At 42.6% G+C, this 19564-nt stretch overlaps 1 protein-coding gene across 8 annotated transcripts in view; it reads right to left on the minus strand.

Annotated features, from left to right (window-relative positions):
• PEAK1 (pseudopodium enriched atypical kinase 1) overlaps positions 1 to 19564 on the minus strand; it is a 260847-nt gene that overhangs the window by 20606 nt on the left and 220677 nt on the right. For all 8 annotated transcript variants that reach the window (XM_030577459.1, XM_030577455.1, XM_030577457.1 and 5 more), the window contains one exon: positions 13171 to 13919. In XM_030577459.1, the coding sequence (XP_030433319.1) occupies positions 13171 to 13919 (749 nt within the window). The remainder of the gene's footprint in view (positions 1 to 13170; positions 13920 to 19564) is intronic.

Consider the following 19564-nt stretch of genomic DNA (forward strand, 5'->3'; position numbering starts at 1 on the left):
TGCTCTTCAGACCCCTCCTCCCCCCCCACACGCTTCAAGACACAGCTTCATGAATCTGGACAAATGCTCAAGTTTTAGATAGAGCAGTTCGGATTCCCTCAGTACTGGCAAATATTTTGTCAGTAAAAGGAAAATTCAGTGAAATCAGCAGAGACACATAAGTTTTCCTGTCTGTAGGCAGTTTAATGAACATAAAGTATATTTACAGGCATCCACTGTACTACCTTCAGTTACAAGATTGCTGCTGTGAACCAAGCCCTCATAGGGTCTCATCATCTTCCATCTGGAATTTTCTATTCAAACTTTCCCTGTGTGCTGCCATTTAGGAATCGAGGCTGAGGAGTCTAATCTCTTATGTAGCTAATGACTACTGGTCTCCATACTTCAATGACCACAATGACATTGTAGTGCATTTTATATATGGTATAATAATCCCCAAGTATTACCTAACATTTTAAAACAGTATGTGGGAATTTCACTCTGTGAGTCACATTAACATTAATGAGAGTCATACAACTAAATACCTATGTACCCCTTTTAAACTGTTTATAGGACAGCAGTGATGATCGATAAAATCTGATGTTGATAATAAAGGTTCTAGACCACCATTAACTGCCAAAGGTGTTAGAGGGGCAGCTTCTTCTTTATTAGTAACAATTACTCCTATGTCATAGTTAAGAATAAATAAACAAAGCCGTTCCCTGTGCAGGATTTCCAAAGCTCTACTCCGTCCTTCCATCATAACAGGCTAGACTATAGTAGAAATCCTGCTGCCTTTTTACCCATGTGCTACTCTGAATCTTTATTACAGAGTCCAGTAAGGTGAAAAGATGGATCCTGATTTATTAATTGATCAAAGACAAGCACTGAAAGAAGCTATGATGATGGGCATTTAGCATCTTGACCAGTGAAGCATCAGTAGTTGAGCTATGAAGGCATGATATGTGATAATGCATTTAATGGAAAAAACTATTATTACCCTGTTCCGTAATAACTGTGGCTCTTCAAGATGTATTGTACATAGTCATTCCACTTTCGATGTTGGTGCGCCCAGCCATTGGAAACCTTTTTCCTCAGCAGTACCCATTGAGTGGCTCGGTTCCCTCCACTGCTGCACACCACAACATGCAGGTGTATAAAGGGCAGAGGTGCCCCGGCCTCCCTCAATTCCTTCTTGCTGTAAATCCGATGAAGAGAGGTAGGAGGGCAGGTTGTGGAATGGGGGCATGCAACACATCTCAAACAACAATAGTTATGGAACAGGTTATTAACAGTTTTTCTTCTTTGAGTGATTGCATATGTGCATTCCACTCTTGGTGATACACATGACATAAGATTGTAGGCAGGATCAGAGTCTATTTCAATAAAGATTGGAGAACAACTCATCCCACTCTAGCATAGTCGCTGGAGTCTTGAGCCACAGCATAGAGGGAGGCAAACATGTGGACCAAGGACCAGGCGGCCACTCTACAAATGTCTGCAATTGGAACTTGTACCAGAAAGGCCATTGTTGCCAATTGTGACCTTGTCAAATGAGCTTTGACTGTGTCAGGTAGAGCAACATTATCTAAGTTGTTGTACATGTATATGCAGGATGTGATCCAGGAAGAAATTCTCTGAGTGGAGAGTGATTGATCTTCTCTACTGCAAATGAACCAGATCTGCAGCACAAGGGAAAGAGGGTGGGATTGGAATACTGACAGGAACCACACATCTCAAAGAACCTCTAGTTACCGTTAAGTAACCACCTTCTTCTTCTTCTTCGAGTGATGGTTCCTATTGTATTCCACTGAGGGTGACTGACAAGCAATACCTATTTTGGACGAAGGTGCGAGAAAGACGCTGGAACTGTGGAACAGAGGACAGCTGCAGTGAACAAGGTATCTGTTGCAGAGTCTTGAATCAGGGAATAATGGGAAGAGAAGGTGTGTACCGAACACCACATGGCTGCCCTACCTATGTCTGAGTGGCATGTGGTGAAGTGTGGCTGTATCTGATGCTTGCACTCTCATGGAATGGGCTCGTACCACAAGGGGTGGAGACAATCCCAACAACTGATAGAGTGTAATGCACCCCAAAACCCATTTAGCAATTCTCTGAGTGGAGATGATCTGCCTTGTAATCCTTTCTGCTATAGCAACAAATAGTCTAGGAGACTTCCTGAACAGCTTCGTCCTCTGTAGGTAAAAGGGAAAGGCCCTACGGACATCAAGGGAGTGAAGTGCCGTTCCTCCTCTAAGGCATGCAGCTTAGGAATGAAGAGAGGTCAAGTATATGGGTTGGTTGAGGAGAAAGCAGGAAACTGCTTTCAGCAGAAACTTAAGATGCAAACACAGGGAAATGTTGTCCTTATAGAACATGATGAAAGGAGGGTCTGCCATCATGCACTCCAATTTGCCCACCGTTCTCACAGAAGTAATAGCTAGGAGGAAAGCGACCTTCATGGAAAGAAGGGAAAGAAAGCAGGAAGCCAGAGATTTGAAGGGAGACTTCATCAGTGCTGTGAGGACAAGATTGAGGTCTCCCTGGGTAGAGGTGGGTTGAATGGGAGGATATGTCTGCATGAGGCCTTCCAGAACCGAACAGTCAATAGATGAGAGTGTTCCTCCCCAGAGGGGGTGGAAAGAACTAATGACTGCTACATGCATCTGGATGGAACTGAGAGCAAGCCCCAATGCCTTCAGGGATAGGAGATAGTCCAAGAGGCGAGGAATGCCTATGGTCTCAGGAGCAAGACCTTTCTGTTGGACCTAAAAGGTAAAATGTTTCCACTTGGCTTGCGTAGGACCACCTCATCGACTTCTTCCTTCTATTTGAGAGGATGTCTTGCAGTGCTGAACTAGCTTTCTTGCACTAGCGAAGATGACCATCAAAAACCAGGATCCCAGGTGATGCATCTGCAGATTGGGATGTCTGATCCTGCAGTTGTGTTGTGTGAGCAGTTCTGGGAATGCTGGTAGTGGGAGGGGAGGATGTTTGACATGGGAAGAAGAGGAGGAAACCAGAACTGGCAAGGCCAGAACGGGGTGATCAGAATGACCATTGCTCTCTCCTGCCAAATCTTGTGAAGGACACAGAGCAGGAGTGGTAGGGGAGAGAAAGCAATTGATCCGGCCTGACCAGCTGATGACCAGAGCATTGCCTTGGCAGTGGGCATTTGGTGTTGGTGTGGGCGGCAGAGAGATCTATGACTGGAGTCCCCCAAGGATGGAAGACCACAGTTGTGTAGTTCTCATTTATGGTTGGTCATGAAAGTCCTTCTGCGAGCATTTGCAAGCATGTTCTGAGTACCTATGAGTTGTAGTCTGGCATATTGAACCATGTAGGTGCAAGAGGCCATGACTCAGAACCTTCAAAGCTTTTGTGAATAGGTGAACCTTCAAATCTATAACAGTTGATCAAATTGCCCGGAACCTGGAGTGCGGAAGGCCCTGGCTTGAGACGAGTCCAGTACAGCCCTAAAATCTCTGTCCTCTAAGCTGGAGAGAGGACAGACTTTTCTGTGCTGATTAACAGTCCGAGAAAATTGAACGTTGACTGCATATGGGCAATACTGCTCTGCATTTGCCGTCTGGACTGGCCTTTGACAAGCCAGTCATCTAGGCGGGGGTAACCTACACTCCCAATCTTTTGAGGAATGCAGCTACTACTGCCATGACCTTTGTAAAGATCCTGGGAGCTGCTGACAGGCTGAAAGGTAAACTGGTTATGATTCTGACTTACAAGAAATTGGAGGTATTTCTTTTGAGCTTGATTAACTGCTACATGGAAATAGGTATCTTTTAAGTCGAGAGAGGCATACCAGTACCAAGGATGTAGGAAAGGGATAATAGAAGCTAGGGTGACCATGCAAACTTTATCCTTTTAAAGAATTTGTTGAGGTGATGCAGGTCTAAAATTGGTCTGTGACACCCTTTTGCTTTTGGGTTTAGGAGATGTTGGAAATAAAATCCCTTCCCTCTGAGACCGCATGAAACCTCTTCTATGCTTCCCAAGCTAAGGAGCAACAAACTTCCTGGACGAGGAGTTTCTTGTGAGAGTGGTCCTGGAGAGGGATAGGAAGGGAGAATGGCAGCTAGGGGCAAAAGGAAACTGGAGATTCGTGAAGGTGTGGGGGTTCGGGTCTGGAGATGTGGAGACTAGTATGTTGACTTCAACTGGCCCATCAAAATTGACTGCTTTGCGATTCCGGAGTGTCTTGAGGAGCCTGGAGCCAGAGCTGAAGCAGCAGGAGGGGTAGGCCTATGCCTCTAACTCCTGGACCTCTTTTTTGAAAGGAGGCGTGGGATATCAGTGTGTCTACTGTGACTGATACAACTTCCTGACTGTGGCAGATGTGTACAGACCTAAGGATTTCAGGGTGGCTCTAGAGTTTGTAAGTCTGTGGAACTTGCTGTCCGGTCAGAGAATAGAGAAGGACTCTCAAATGGCAAGTACTTGATAGTATAAGCCAGGATGATCCACACATGACCACTGCAGAGGCTGTGGTTCTAGCTGCCAAGTCTGCTGCATCCAACGCTGCCTGCAGTGAAGTTCTTGAGACTAGTCTGCCCTCATTGATCATAGAAGAGAACTTCTGGCTAGCATTCTCCAGAAGCAGCTCCTTGAACTTTTCCAAGGAACCCCACGAATTAAAATTGTATTCTCCCAACAGAGACTATTTGTTAGTGATACACAGCTGCAAACCCCCTGTTGAATAATCTTTCTGCTGAATAATTCTAGCCTCTTAGTGTTGTCTAAGTTGGGGATGGCAGCCTGATGCCCCTGTCATTCTCTCTCATTAGTTGCTCTGATGACTAATAAGCCCAGATGTGGGTGAATATAAAGATATACAAACCCTTGGCAGGACACAGTACTTTCCGCCCTTTTAGAGGTGGGAGGCAAAGAGGATGGAGTCTTTATAGGCACTAGTATGACCTTGTTAACTGGCAGAGCTATTCTAAGAGGGACCCATCAATGATAAAATGCCAACCAGGAGACATGAGGACTCCCTGACCTCTTTGACCTGTACACCTAGGTCTGCAAACACTCTCTTTAACAACTGGTAAACTTCAAAAATCATCAGAAGGAGAAGTAGTCGTGCCAGATGAAATGGCCTCATTTGGATAGGACTAAGAAGAAGCCAAAACTGGAAGGGATAGAATCTCTTCTAATCAGCTGTTGTTCTGGTTCAGGAACCTCCTCTTGATGCTCCATACTGAGTCTGGTGCCAGATCTGGGGATAGAGCTGCTCTGGGAGTAGATTCAAGCCTACTACCTGAGGGCACTGAGTATGCCTGGTGTAGAAAAGATACGGAAGCTGGGGGAAAACTTCAAGGATTCCAGAATGACCACTGATACAGGGCAGGGCCCTGCTGTCCCAGCCATATTTCCAGGGTAGGTCTCATTGAAGTAGGGTGACTAGAATGTTCCAATTTTATAGGGACAGTCCTGATTTTGGGGGCTTTTTCTTATATAGGTGCCTATTAACTCCTCACCCCCGTCCCGATTTTTCACACTTGCTATCTGGTCACCCTACGTTGAAGGGTTATGGTGATAGGTGAGAAGAGAGGATCTTGTCCAGAAAGGTGGTACTCCTTTAGATTTGTGATATGCAAAGTCCCACCTCTGGGTCTGATATTGAAGATTCTCCTTTCTCTGACCATGACTGGGCTGATCCAGTTGGTGCTTGGGACCTGTGAGAGAGCTTGACAATGGATGGAGTGATGCCATCACAGAAGACTTCCCTTTGGATGATAAAGAGAGGCTGCCTGTCTGGGGAGCAGACAACTGCAGTACTGGAAGTTGAACTGCTGGCAGAAGTGGCAGTAGCGCTGAAGGACTGGACTTCCGTAAGGAAGGAGACACTGGCACTATGAGGCAGAGCAGGTTTCTTGCCTCTGCAAACACCTCTGGGAAATTTGGCACCAAGATGGTCTCTTGTTGTGGTGCCAAAGAAGTTGACAGTGCCCCTTGTGAAGGTAGAGCTGACTTAGGCACCAATTTGGAGGAGGAGTGCTTAGGTTTCAGGTGCACTCTACTCTACTCCTTCTCAACTCTCTTACCAGACATAGAGGGTGGAGATGTTCCCCTGGCCAGTGCCACTTTAAAAGCAGGATAAGGGAGAATAGTTAAATCCTGGCACCAAAGCTGGAGGTTTACTTCTCACTGAGTCCGACCAGGAAGGCTCCAATGGTGGTCAGAGAGCCTATCAGCAGGAATTTCAGCCTAGCCTCCCTATCCTTTATTTGTTTGAACTCCCTGAAAATCTGGCACTGGTCCTTCACATATGCTTCCTCGTAGCACTTCAGGCAGCTATTGTGTGGGTCACTCACTGGCATAGGCCTGGAGCAAGAAGCATCTATCCTGAAACCCCTGGGTCGTACCTCAGTAACATGAATAGAAAAACCCCTGAACAGGGAAAACAAGTCTGAAAAACATATTACCGTATATACGCGATCATAAGCCAGTTCGTTTATAAGCTGCCCGCCCCCCCCAAGAGGGATAAGTTAAGAAAGGAAAATTTTTATGACCCGTTCATAAGCCGACCCTATAGTTCAAGGGTCAGCAAACTTTGGCTCCTGGGCCATCAGGATAAGCCACTGGTGGGCCAAGATGGTTTATCTACCTCAAGCATCCACAGGCACGGAGGTAAACCTAAGTAAATTAAGTGTCCTGGTGCGCCAGCTGCTTACCCTGATGGGCTGGGACAGTAACTGGTGGGGAAATTTTGAGGAGGGGGAGAGTAACCCCTGTGACCCCCTCCATGACCCCACCCCTTGCCCAGGACCCCCGCACTCTCCCCAGCCCATCCCTTCCCACCTTATCTGGGGAGGATGTCTCTGGCTGCCTGGAGCGGCTCTGGCAGGCTGGGCAGCGTGGCCGCAGCCTGCTCCGGCAGGCCAGACCAGGTGGTGCAGCCGCAGCATGTTCCAGGGGGTTGGGCCAGCAGGCTGGGCAGCGCGGCCACAGCCTGCTCTGTGGGGCGGAGCTGGGCGGCATGGCTGCAGCTTGCCAGCCCTGGAGCTGCAGCTGCTTCGGAGGCTGGGAGGAGAGCAGCATGGCCAGAAGAAGAGAGATTCTGGCCCCGCCGGCTGTGCTGCCTCTCCTTGCTCCCTCTGTTGGGGGGAGGGGCAGTCTCCCACCTCTCCCTCTCTATACCTGTTCATAAGCTGACCCCCTTCTCTGGTGCTTCCCTTTTTTTACTAAAAAAAAAATAAAAAAAAAAATTGGCTTATGAATGAGTATATATGGTATATATAAATGTTACTAACTATACTAACAACACTAAAGACTAGACAGTAGATTAACTACACACATACACTATGGTCACAAAGGCTGGGAGAAAGAATTCTGGTATAGAAGAGTTCCAGCAACTGTCATAGGCGGTGAGAAGGAACTGAGGTGGGCTAGGGGCAGTTCTGCCCTTTATATCTGTATGCAGTGGCACACAGCAGGAGGGGAAGCGTTAGCCACTCAACAGGTACCACTGAGGAAAAAAGTTTGAGGGTCACGTGCTAGGTGCATCAACCTCAAGAACTGCATGCACACATGCAGTCACTTGAAGAAGGAATTGATTGATCCAGTATGGCAAATCCTATGTTTTTAGAGCTCATAAAGAATGGGTCAAAGGATGCAGAGTAGTGATCAACTGTGACAGAAAATTATGGGGAGAGGAAAGGCAAATAAGGGAGATATGAATATTAAGCTCTAATTATATGTGTCCACCTTCCTTTCCACTGGTACCCATGTCAATATATAGCCTCTACACTGAGGTCCTTGAAATCCAGTCTATAACTGTACATTAGTTCAACAAAGCTAGGTTCCTTGATCTCTCCATTTCCATTATCTATCCTTTTCCTTCAAGGAAGCAAGAATTTCATGTTATAAGACTCTAAACATTGCTCTGGATTAGCTTTTATTTTTCTATTATGGGTCACCTAGGATACTGTCAGCGGACTTTCACTTTAGCAGCAAGGAATCTCATTTCTACTATGCCTATGCATTTTACAAGGCCTCGGTAAACCTTAAACAAGCTGGATATGTGGGGAATGAATTGTAGAGTGATGAAAATGAGAAACACTGAGGATCACAAACACTGCACCATCTGTGCTACTTTGTTGTATTACGCAAAAGCACAACTGCAAATGAAATACAGTGCCAAATGAAATCTTGCTAATCCCACACTGATATCTTGTACTTGGCACAACCTGCTTTCTAAGAGTCCAGTTTGATCATTGACCTCATTTCACTGATCTGGCTTTGGGAGTAGTGCTTTGCTCTTTTGCTGGTATGCCAAGACATAAAAACTCAATGCTACTGTGACTGGACTTAGAATGGATTAAGTATTTAATGTATAAAACTGTGGCTCGAACCAAGCTACAAGGTAGTGTGATGATCTGCTGTAAGACTTTTGCCAGGAAGGTCATTCAGTTTAAAGTCTGAGTTACCAAAAAATATTCTCATGCCCTAACAAACTAGACAAAGATAGGAATATACATATTTTTAGTGGAAGGCAGCCAGCCAGCATTTTACTTATGTTTTGTTATGTTTTATGCTTGAGGAATGCATGTTAGCAAGAACTCTAAGGTCATACAGCTTGCAAGGAAAGCTTCCACCACCCTGAAGCATGGACTCAAGATAGAATACAGCCATAAATTAGGGTACTTGCATTTACATACACTCCCATCTTGTTTACCCCATTATAGTCCCCGCGCCCTTCCACCTTAGCTACAACGCAGCACCTGCCTGCAACCAAAATATCAAACACACATGTCAGGCCAGGATCTCCTTAATGGTTCCTGCTGCCTGACTGTTCAAGATGGTGTCTGAACTATGATCTCAGGTATGCATAATACTGTTCAATAGTTTTTGGTGCTGTTTCAGTCTTGATAATGTTTGATATTGAATTTTAAAAGTGGAAGTAGTTTCCACTCCAGTTTGCTCCACTGCATCACTGAAACAGTAATTACCCATGTTCACAGTCCAAACCTGATAAGATTCTCAATGATCACTTATTCCTGCTAATGCATTTTTACTTAGGTCCCTGCTATACTGCTGCTTTATTCAGTATATCCAAGGATAACACCCAATGCTGGGATGAGACACCTGTCCCATACACTTTACAAAAAGCTAGTCCTCACTGCTCACTTGCATTTCACTGTGACTTTTTCACTACAAATCTGGAACTGCTGATAAGAATCTTGTTCCACTGCTATGGAGGAACACACACATACACACTGACCCAGCTCTACCAATTATTTAGAACATGGATTAGTTCTTGTTTGTGAAGAGGAAATACCAAAGGACCAGGAATTTTATAAAAGCTTTGTAAAGAGATCATTGTTTTTGCTTGTTTGAATGTAATTCTGAACTGACTGGAGCCATTGTTTTGGTTTGCATTGTTTCAGTCAAAGCAACTTGCACATAGTTTGCTGTACCTTTTTGCAAAGGACACTTGTTAGTGGGAGATGAGAATTAATGGAAATTTATATCACAAATGCCATGGCTAAAAACTGCATGCTCATTTATTCAGCAGGCAAGCATGTCCTGACACATGCCATGACTGAAATTGCACACCCTTATAAACAGTTTTATTCCTGCAATATCTAGGCAAAACAAATGAGTTGGGGACAGGCTGGTTTTCCACCACACCTATTAAACTGTCATTATCTATTAAAATTAATAAAACAAAGGATGTTCTGGGTATACTCATCTACACAGAAGGTGCATTCTACTGGGATGCTTCTGGAGACTCAATTCAGCAGTAGTCAATTGGTCAAAGGCTAATTCTTAATACTAGAACATAGTTTTTGCTTTTTAATATAATTAGAAACTATATCCCTTATGGATAACAACACTTAACATTAAGTATAGTTTTGTACAGTTCATTATCTTTTGTTTTCTATAAAGTAGTTACAAAAGGAGAAAAAATATTCCATTGTTAGAAACTCTTTCAGCTCTAATATAAAGTCAGAGAACCTAGTAAGAGTTTGTCAAGCCCTGGACCAGATTCTTAGGTGATGCAGTTTGGCATAGCTCTATTGAAGTTAATGGAGCTACACATATTTATGCTAGCTGAAGATACGGCCCCATGTGTATAATTCTTAAGACACCTTCAAGATAGATCACGTATGATTCTTCTGCTACTATAAGTTATCTAACAGTAATAGACATTGTGGGTTCGTTGTAGGATTTGATTTCAATATCTGTATTTTTTCATGGTTTAAAATGCCAGAAGCATAGCACATTCACATTGTAGATGGATGATTACAAAATTTAGTTAGGATAAAAAATCTGTAGGAGAGTAAAATCCTGCTATTTTTGCCAATACTCTTAATTTACAACAGTTCAATGGATTTTGTTTGTTTGCTTGTTTTTTTAAATTATATATTTTTGAAAAATCTGGAGTCAAATGTCATGGTAGAGTTATAGACCCCTTTAAAGGTGAGTTTATAGTAAAACCCTTGACTATATTTTAGAGAATGGCATTGCAATAAAAAAATCCATCAAGGAAACACAAATAAAGTGAGCCAGCTTGGCTGAAAGCATCATATTTGAAGATATGAAGGGGAGAAAATGAAAAGACAACAGCAATTCCCTTGAGCTAGCACTGCTTTGCTTACAAAGGAATCAGTGAGCATCTGTAGTCAAATTATCTTCCTAGATCACATTCACTGCCAGGGAAGTTGTTTGCAAGCTAACTTTTCCTCTCACTATGACAGCACAACAATCCATAGTGACCCCTGGTTCAATGGCATTTTATGGATCCTTCACTCTAGAGTCCTTCATACCTATTAGGGTATGGTAAATTCCTGTTAGTCTGTGAACTGATTTTCAAGATGATAACGTTTCAGGTAACAAAGAAAAAAAACAGCACACATTTGGCAACACTCTCTCCTTTCAAAACATATTTAAAAAACAAACTCAAAAGCTCTTCTGCACCTTTGGAAAGGCTTTAAGTCACTTTCATCAATGAAACATTTTTATTCAGTGTTTAATGTAACACTTCCATCTCTAGATCTGCTGGCCAGTCGTAGTGCATGAAATAGCAAACCACCTGCCACCTCTTCTTGGCAGATTATTTCTGCATCATTACAAGCAAAAAATCAATGGAAGACCATTGATTTTGCAACCAGACAAGACTGCCAGACAAATAATACATCATAAAGTTATTCATGTCCTGGTTCTCAATTGCTTTGAGTCAACAGACAGTTCACTTCATCATCTTATAATGGCATCCATATTACATCTGTGATCTTTGCAACAATAGAGGACCAGGATGGCTGAACAAATATAAACCCAATAGAATGTGGCAACACTTCAATGCAATACGTAACCTTGAAAAACCTCCTAAAGCAATGCCTTTTCAAATTCAGAACCTATTTTATATCAAGTTAGCACTTACATTCTTACTTTCTAGCTTCTCATCCTGTGTTAATAAATAAAGGTGGTTGGGAGTAATAATTATATTTTGCCCTTCTGTAGTACCATCACTCTGAGAAGCTCAATTTGCTTTATAAGCATTAATGAATTTAGGCTCACAATACCCATGTGAGGTAAGAAAAATCTTAATTTTAATTTTAAACTTGGGGAAATTGAGTTACAGATGTTCAGATGCTCAAGGTCACATAGGAAGTCTATGGCAGAGCAACGAAAAGAACATAGGTTTCCTGGCTCCCAGTCATCCTCATATTAGAGCACATCTTATCAGATGAGTATTATCATCTCATTAGCAGTGGAGGTGTGCACACCCAAAGGCAGGGTGAGTAAATCTCCTATATGAATTGCAAACATGATAAAATAACACAACCCCTTTATTAGGTAAGATAACTGTTCATTTGCATATTATGATTGGGCAAGGCCAGATGGCTACAGTAAAGTAGTAAGAAACAGGTATGTTAGCCCCAGGCTAACCAAATCCCTAGTACCACGGTAACCAAATGGCAGTTGCTCCAGGTTAATCAAGACACCTGGGGCCAATTAAGATCTTTCTAGAAGGCAGTGGAGATAGCTACATTGATTGGGCCACATGAAGCCAAATCAAGGGTTGGCTGGAACTAGTTAAAAGCCTCCCAGTTAGTCAGTGAGATTCGGATGTGAGGAGCTGGGAGCAAGAGGTGCAAGGAGCTGAGAGTGAGAGAGTGTACTGCTGGAGGATTGAGGAATACAAGCATTATCAGAACCAGGAGGAAGGTCCTGTGGTGAGGATAAAGAAGGTGTTTGGAGGAGGCCATGGGGAAGTAGCCCAGGGAGTTGTAGCTGTCATGCAGCTGTTACAGGAGGCACTATAGACAGCTGTGATCCACAGGGCCCTGGGCTGGAACCCGGAGTAGAAGGCTGGCCCGGGTTCCCCCCAAACCTCCCAACTCCTGAGCAGACACAGGAGGAGTTGACCCAGATGGTGGGTTCCACCAGAGGGGAAGATCACTGAGGTGAGCAAATCTGCCAAAAAGTGCAGGACCCACCAAGGTAGAGGAGGAACTATGTCACAATATGAAATAAGTACCTGGATGTTTTTCTGACCAGGACTATGGAATGGAGTATTCAACGAAAAAAGCTGACTTTTTTTTCACTGAAATACAGCACTAACCAATCAACATTCCTCAGTTCCATTCATTTTTAATATATCACAGAAGGCCACATCGATGGCAAGATAGGGTTTCAGAATGGCTGGTGAGAATGTAAGGGAATGGAAAGGTATGCTAATTAAGAATACATATAAATAAAATTCACAGACAGCCATATATATATATATATACACACACACACACACTCCTTTGAAATTACTCCTGATTAAAAATGAGAATTTGGTGACTCTGCATGCAAATTAACGTAAAGGTGCTATTACTGAAGGCTTCCAAGAGCCTGCCTGCAGTCTTTACATTTAAAACACAGCTGTTTATACCACTCTTACGTCAATACATAATAAGTATGCTAAGCAACTAGTAAGAGAGTTGTTGGCTTTTAAAAATTGTCCCAGATGTACAACAAACAGAGGATCCAGCTAAAGGTTAATTATGCCATTGACAACAGTGGCACTTAAAAGAAAGAAGGGCCAGTAGCTGCAGATCATTACTGTACATGGATTAGCCATTGCAAACAGCATAATTAGCTATACTATAATACACAGGGTTTTATTATTAATATTACTGATGTCTGGGACAACCGTTTTTGAAACCTCCTTCTTACCTTGACTGCATAATTGTTGAGGGGATCTTTTGCATAAGAAGCTGGGTAGTAAACTGCATCACCTGCTTCACAGCATGGCCTGTCACTGGTTAGCCTGAAGTCTGACCAGCTGTCCACCCCAAATCGCAGCTGGTCTTTCTGTCCAGCCATGAAAAGATCTTCGCATTTGTTCACTAACTTCTTCAGTGAATCAGTATGAAGGCTTCTGATTTTGCCTACCACCTCCTCTCGATTCTCAATTCCTCGATAAAGTGCTTGCCTCTGTGGCTTCTGTATATTCTTGCTCTGCTTAGTCTGAGAGATGTATCTCCCAGACAGAGACTCCATGCTGTTGGAATACTTATCCTTAATACTGGCAGCGGTTAGGCTGGAAATGCTGTTGGCTGTTGAGTTGGTTGCTTTTCCTTTTTCTAAAGGTCTGTCCAAGGAATCTCCTGACTCATTGTCCAGTGCCTTGAGTTCTGAGCTGACTGAAGAGCAGGCACTGCTTGCTTCCCAGTTGGTGTCAATGTCGTATGTAGGGTTGGCCACAACACAGAGATTATTCTCCAGGGTTTGCTTCTGGAGTTCTTTGGGGATCGGCTCTGTGTTGGCTCTCAAAATGGTTTTCTTTGGCAGTGGAGGTGGTGTTGGCTGTAAGCTGTTAGTTGCCTCTTGGTCTGCTATTCCTCCAAAGGCAATGGCATCATCCAAAGCTCCCTTTAGCTGCCGGGGCTGTTTTGGAGGTATCATGGCTGCCCGGGACTGACCTGTGTAATAAAAAAACAAACCCAAAAGCTTTAGAACCCTTTGGATTTACTGTGACTGCATATTCACACTTCACAAAGAAGTGTAAGTGGGCAACTGACAAAATAGCTGGATGATGCAGATGACCACAATCTCCTCAAATCCAAGTCTGACAAAAAGTGAAGGTGTGAGGCTGGTGCTTTAAGGGACAAAAACTAACGTGACTAAACGAGCACCAGATGTATACCAGTGCTTCTCAAGCTATCTGATGTAGGGGACCGGCACATTTTTTTTCCAGTGTGCCAGGGACGGGTGCAATATTATCATCCTATTCGACACTCTTATGAGGAAACTCGCCATGGAGTAGGCGGTCCGCAGACCACCACTTTGAGAAGCTCCGATGTATACTATCATATAAAGAATACCTTGACTTGTTTAACTGGGTCTGTGCATAAAACAGGTTTCAATGCTAGCATCTTACATTTCATGAGCTTACTTAGAACATGAAAGAGAATGCAAATCAGAAGTATGGCCTGTCAAGCCTAGCATTCTAGCTGAATTCCAATCTTGAGTAATTACATTCTGTCTCCCTTAATTCCTCCTGCAAACAGCTGATTGCAGTATTCTTCCTCATTTCTTGTTCTAAACTATTAAGTACTTTGAGTGGGTGCTTCTGTATTTCATCCCAGAGGTGTCTACATTTCAGTGGTGGATGGAGTGATCCCTCTTTGTATATACTCATGGTAATTTGTAAAACACTTTGGGATCATCTGATCTGAGAGGTGCTACATACATTCAAAATATTATAAAACATAAACCAGGAAACCTGCAAGAAAAATAGCACACTATAGATATCTAGACAATGATATCAGAGATAATCAAGTTTGTCTCTGCAAATTCATTAGTAACTTCATAACAAACAGAAGAGTAAGAGCCTAAGTCTGCTATCGTTTAATTGAGAAGATTTTCCCCACTCATTTCAGTAAAAGCAGGACTAGGTTCTGGGACTGCAGAAATATACAAGCTTACTTCCCTTCTCCTGCACCCCCAATATCAGAGATTAATAGAAATAGTAACTATCTCTGACACCCCTTTCCCTGCTTATTTGACAGTGGCTGCTGTGTTGGGAGTATTACATGCATAGACATCCTGATCTAGAACCAGTCAAGAGATTGCAAGCTGCAGTTTTGGATACACAAAAACCCTGAATTTCCACTGAGAGCCTGATTATACACAAACATTTTATGTGCTTCCTGAGGATAAAACTTCCTGTAATGTGTTTTGGGTGGATTTTAGAGAAGGCAATTATGAATCCTTCAAAATGGGAGTGGGGAGGAGAAAAACAGGATGAGTGACAGTCGTACTGCTCTGTGAGGCAACTGCTCCTTATATAAAAATAAAATGATGCATTTTTTTCGTTTCTAATGAATCAACTGCTATTTTGAGAGGAGTTTATTTTGTAAGTTTTCTACCACATCTGTGGGGATCATTGACCACAATGATAAGGTAGGAAGCCAATTTCCACAAATGCAATGGAGCAAGCACGGAATGAACTCTATCTAGTTCAGCAAGTGAGCATTTCTATCTAGAAGGGAATAACAAGTTAAAAGATAATGAAACTATCTGATTGTTAGATAAGATTGGGGTGCCTCAGTGAAGGTCTCTAAATTAGAAATGGGCCTGGACTGGAACCCACAGTCCGAACATTCCAGAACTATGTGTAGGTTATACTTCAGATTTGAACCTCCTTACTTGGGCTCATACCTAATACAAATGTATTATGGAACCTTTTGCAAGGGAATATTTTCCTCCTTCAGATTTTAAAATACATAAACACAGCTGTTATTAATGTAATAGAATCCATGATTAACCCCCCACTCTGCAGGCCAAGATGCACTATCAACTGGAATATTGGGCCACACTGCTGATAAGATCTTTTAATTAAGAAGATTGAGGAGGTTTGTATTCCTTGGGACTGTGATAGGCAATGGAAGTTCAGAAGGAGTAAAACACTGTATCTGGAGTTCTTTTTGATAATTTCCTCATGATAATACTGAGAGAGGCACTGAGTTGTGAGTAGGAAGAAACTGTACAATTTATGTCCACAGACGGTAGGCTAGCTCTGTCTGGCATGATCTTCAGGAAAGGCCACTTGTGGCTGCTTTCTCAGGTTATTTTAGCTCCCACAAAATAAAAATGTCCATAGACAGGAGGCAGTGGAGGATCCAAGTAATAGCCTAGCAGTACAGGAAGTAGATGAGAAGGTTAGTCTTGGCAAGGGCTACAAAAAGAAGAGACACAGTTCACAGCCAGGGTCATAAAAATATTTGGATGGGTCCCCAAAGCACAAATTCAAGTGAGCTCCCCTTTCCCCCTTAAGCAACTTGGAAGTGCCTTCCTTTCCACTTACTCCTTTTTTCTCATTCACCCAAATGTCCATCTTAACTTACATCAGCATCTCTTTATATTCCCCCTTACAAAATCTGTGGCTATGCACCTCTCCTTAAGTCTCCCTCAAATGCCTGTTGACAAAGTCTACACCCTCTGTCTACACCCTGCCTCCAAGTTCATCTGTCCATTTCCTGATTCCTATGCTCTTCCACAGTATAGCTCCTTACTTACTACATCTGCTGCTGGTTGGTGAAAGAGACCATTGCTGCTTGTCTGCTACTACTTCAGCATGCAGTCTCCTAATGTATGTTGCTTTCATGGCTAGCTAAACCAGAGGTTGCAAAAGGAACTTGGGGAGTAACAGGAAGACATATTAGAATGAGATGCACACGCAAGCCACAGCAGGAGCCCCTGCAGTGAGGGTAAACTATATGACTGCTCTCCCTGCTGCTCTACTCCCTGTTTGCACTTTCTCCTCCATCCTCCACAGGCTAATCAGATGGGAAGGAGGTTGGCTCTTGGAACCTGACTCTTCCCACTGTAGTAGTTATGGCTCCTGCACAGCTACTTGGAATCATGGGCATCAAAGTACCACTGGGGCATTTATATGGGATTTATGCTCCTTTCTTTGTCTTCCAGCAGCAGAACATCTGCAAGAAGGCTGATGATAGCCCATTCATCTATCTGGTGCAGAAGGGAGATGTCTGCTGGTAATGATGGAACCCATCAGAACATTTTACATACAAGTCCAAAAACAGTTACTGCACACATTTCAGATCCAGTTTAAACCACTGCCTCGTATTCCCAGTCCATAGAAATGAATCTGTAAGATCTGTCATGCCAGAATATAGTTTCTTCCCCACATGGACAAGTTTTTCCTAGTGAAATTCATCCGTCTGGATTAAGTGTTTGAAAAGCTTCATATCTGTGCTGTTTTTATGCTGAGCTCTTAACCCTGTTCATTCTTCTCATGACTCTGAGGCCAAATCTTCTAGCTCAGCTTTCCAAAGGCTTGTTGCAACATTGCATGCCTCACATTTTTATGTCATAGAGTCTCTCTGAGGAAGAAAAATGTTTGTCTTTTAAATCCTGCCCCTCTCTCTGTGTAAAGAAAAAAAGTTCTTTTAAACAGAAGTTAGTGGCAGAACAAACGTTTCTCCTTCTTGCCTATCACCTCTCCCCAGCTTTCTTAACATCCTTCACTTCACTGACTCCTGCACAGGCTCTTCAATATTACAGAATACAGTCGGAACTTCACCCTTGGAGGCAGATGAAGAGGAGGAACTACCACTTAAAAAGTCCATAAAAGGCTTCCAAACTATGCAAGAGGAAAGAAGTTAAGTCTATAGTAGTTTTCTCAACTGAATACAGATGACAGCTTTAAGGATAGCTTTAAGGAATAGTGCAGTGCCATCACATCTTACATTTGAGACCCTTACAGTGCTTTTTGAACATTCATGCATTAACCCTCACAACATCCTTCTGAGGTCATCACTAGGAACATCACTAAGGAGCTTTAAAATGTCTGTAATTTTTCTTACCCAACATACTCATTTATTCTTCATACCTTGATTTGAAATCTTCTCTTGAATAAGGTTTGAATCATAGTAATGTAGGGCTGGAAGGGACCTTGAGAAATCATCAAGTTCTGCCCCCTGCACTGAAGTAGGACCAAGTAGACCATCCCTGACAGGTGTTTGTCCAACCTGTGCTTAAAAACCTTCAATGATGGTGATTTTACAATCTTCCTTGGAAGCCTATTCCAAGGTTTAACTAATCTTACCGTTAGAAAGTTTTTCTTAATATCTAACCTAAATCTCCCTTGCTGAAGATTAAGCCCATGCCTTCTTGTCCCGTTACATCTGTTTCTAAGGGGACACTATTGATGGGAGGCAGTGAATTCATGTTTCTGAGGGACATGCAACTAACACGCCAGCTATCATAAACTCCAACTTCATTCTATTCTCTATTTCTAAATCTTCTCTTAGCAAATAACATGCACTAATTTTATTTATATTAATACTGCTGCAACATGATACCTTTCTTTTCTGTTACTCCTGTTCAGCAGCATCCACTGTCAAGTAGTTGGAGATACTATATATAAATAGCAGCAAAGAGTCCTGTGGCACCTTATAGACTAACAGAGGTACTGGAGCATGAGCTTTCGTGGGTGAATACCCACTTCGTTGGCTACCCCTCTGATACTATATATAAATAAAGTGCTATAAAAATAATAGGAAATTTTGAATGTAGTTCAGAGAATCCTTCCTTCAAACCAAGGCTCTGTATAAATTCCTGAAATTGGTCACATATTTGGATCATTAGCTAATGCGTGGAAAAATGTCTGATGCAGCCTCAAATATCATTCTGTGCACAGACATATTTCTGACATCCCTGTTTGCCTGCAAGAAATAACCTTTATTATTCCAGTATGAGAATAAGGATGAGCCCTTCAGGCCTTCTGCCCCACTACTTTGTCCCATTCTCATAATAATCTGTATCTCATGCTCCTTTATTCTTTTAAGTCTTGTTCTAATTATATGTCATTACTATCTCAGTCTAAAGAGAAAATGCTTTATGGAAAGACATTGGAATTCAAAACTACATTGAAAGTGTTAATTTTATCCTAATTTTTGATATTCCAAGGGATGGATAGGCTATTGCTAGTTTTATTAATGCTGATATTTCTTATTTTTCATTGTAGTGACTACAACAGCATCACAGATCTCCCAGAGCAGTAATGTAGGCAAGTGAACTGGATACATAGAGGTAAAATGTCTGAGATACATGAAGTCCACAAACAAGCAAAAGTGGTAAAACCATTCCTGAACATGAAGAGGGGGATGAAAAGGAACTCAAACTGGATGTTCCAATTTGAAGAGAAAATAAAGTCTGCTTTTTGAAAGAGTCTTGGCAGGTTCATTCAAGAGGACAAGGAACTGGTGCTGGACTATTTCCAGAATAAGAAGGAAATGAAATTTGAGGACCAACAGTTTCAAAGAAAAATCTTCAATAAGTACATAAGGTCTCAGTAAAAGGAGACTGCAAAGCTAACCTGACAACTGGCCTCTGCATCTATGCCTGTACCACATGCTCTCCACAACATGGTTAATTAATCAAGACAATTCTACTACTTGGAATACCACTAAGTCTCCAACTTATTCATATCCATTCCCCAAACATTCCACCCTTTCAGTCCCCCAAAGAAAGGAAAATTAACATCCAGGAGATGTACTTTATGTCCCGATGCAATATTACCCCCCTATTGCCCTTGATT

Source organism: Gopherus evgoodei, chromosome 10 (genome assembly GCF_007399415.2).
Source record: "Gopherus evgoodei ecotype Sinaloan lineage chromosome 10, rGopEvg1_v1.p, whole genome shotgun sequence".
NCBI lineage: Eukaryota > Metazoa > Chordata > Testudines > Testudinidae > Gopherus > Gopherus evgoodei.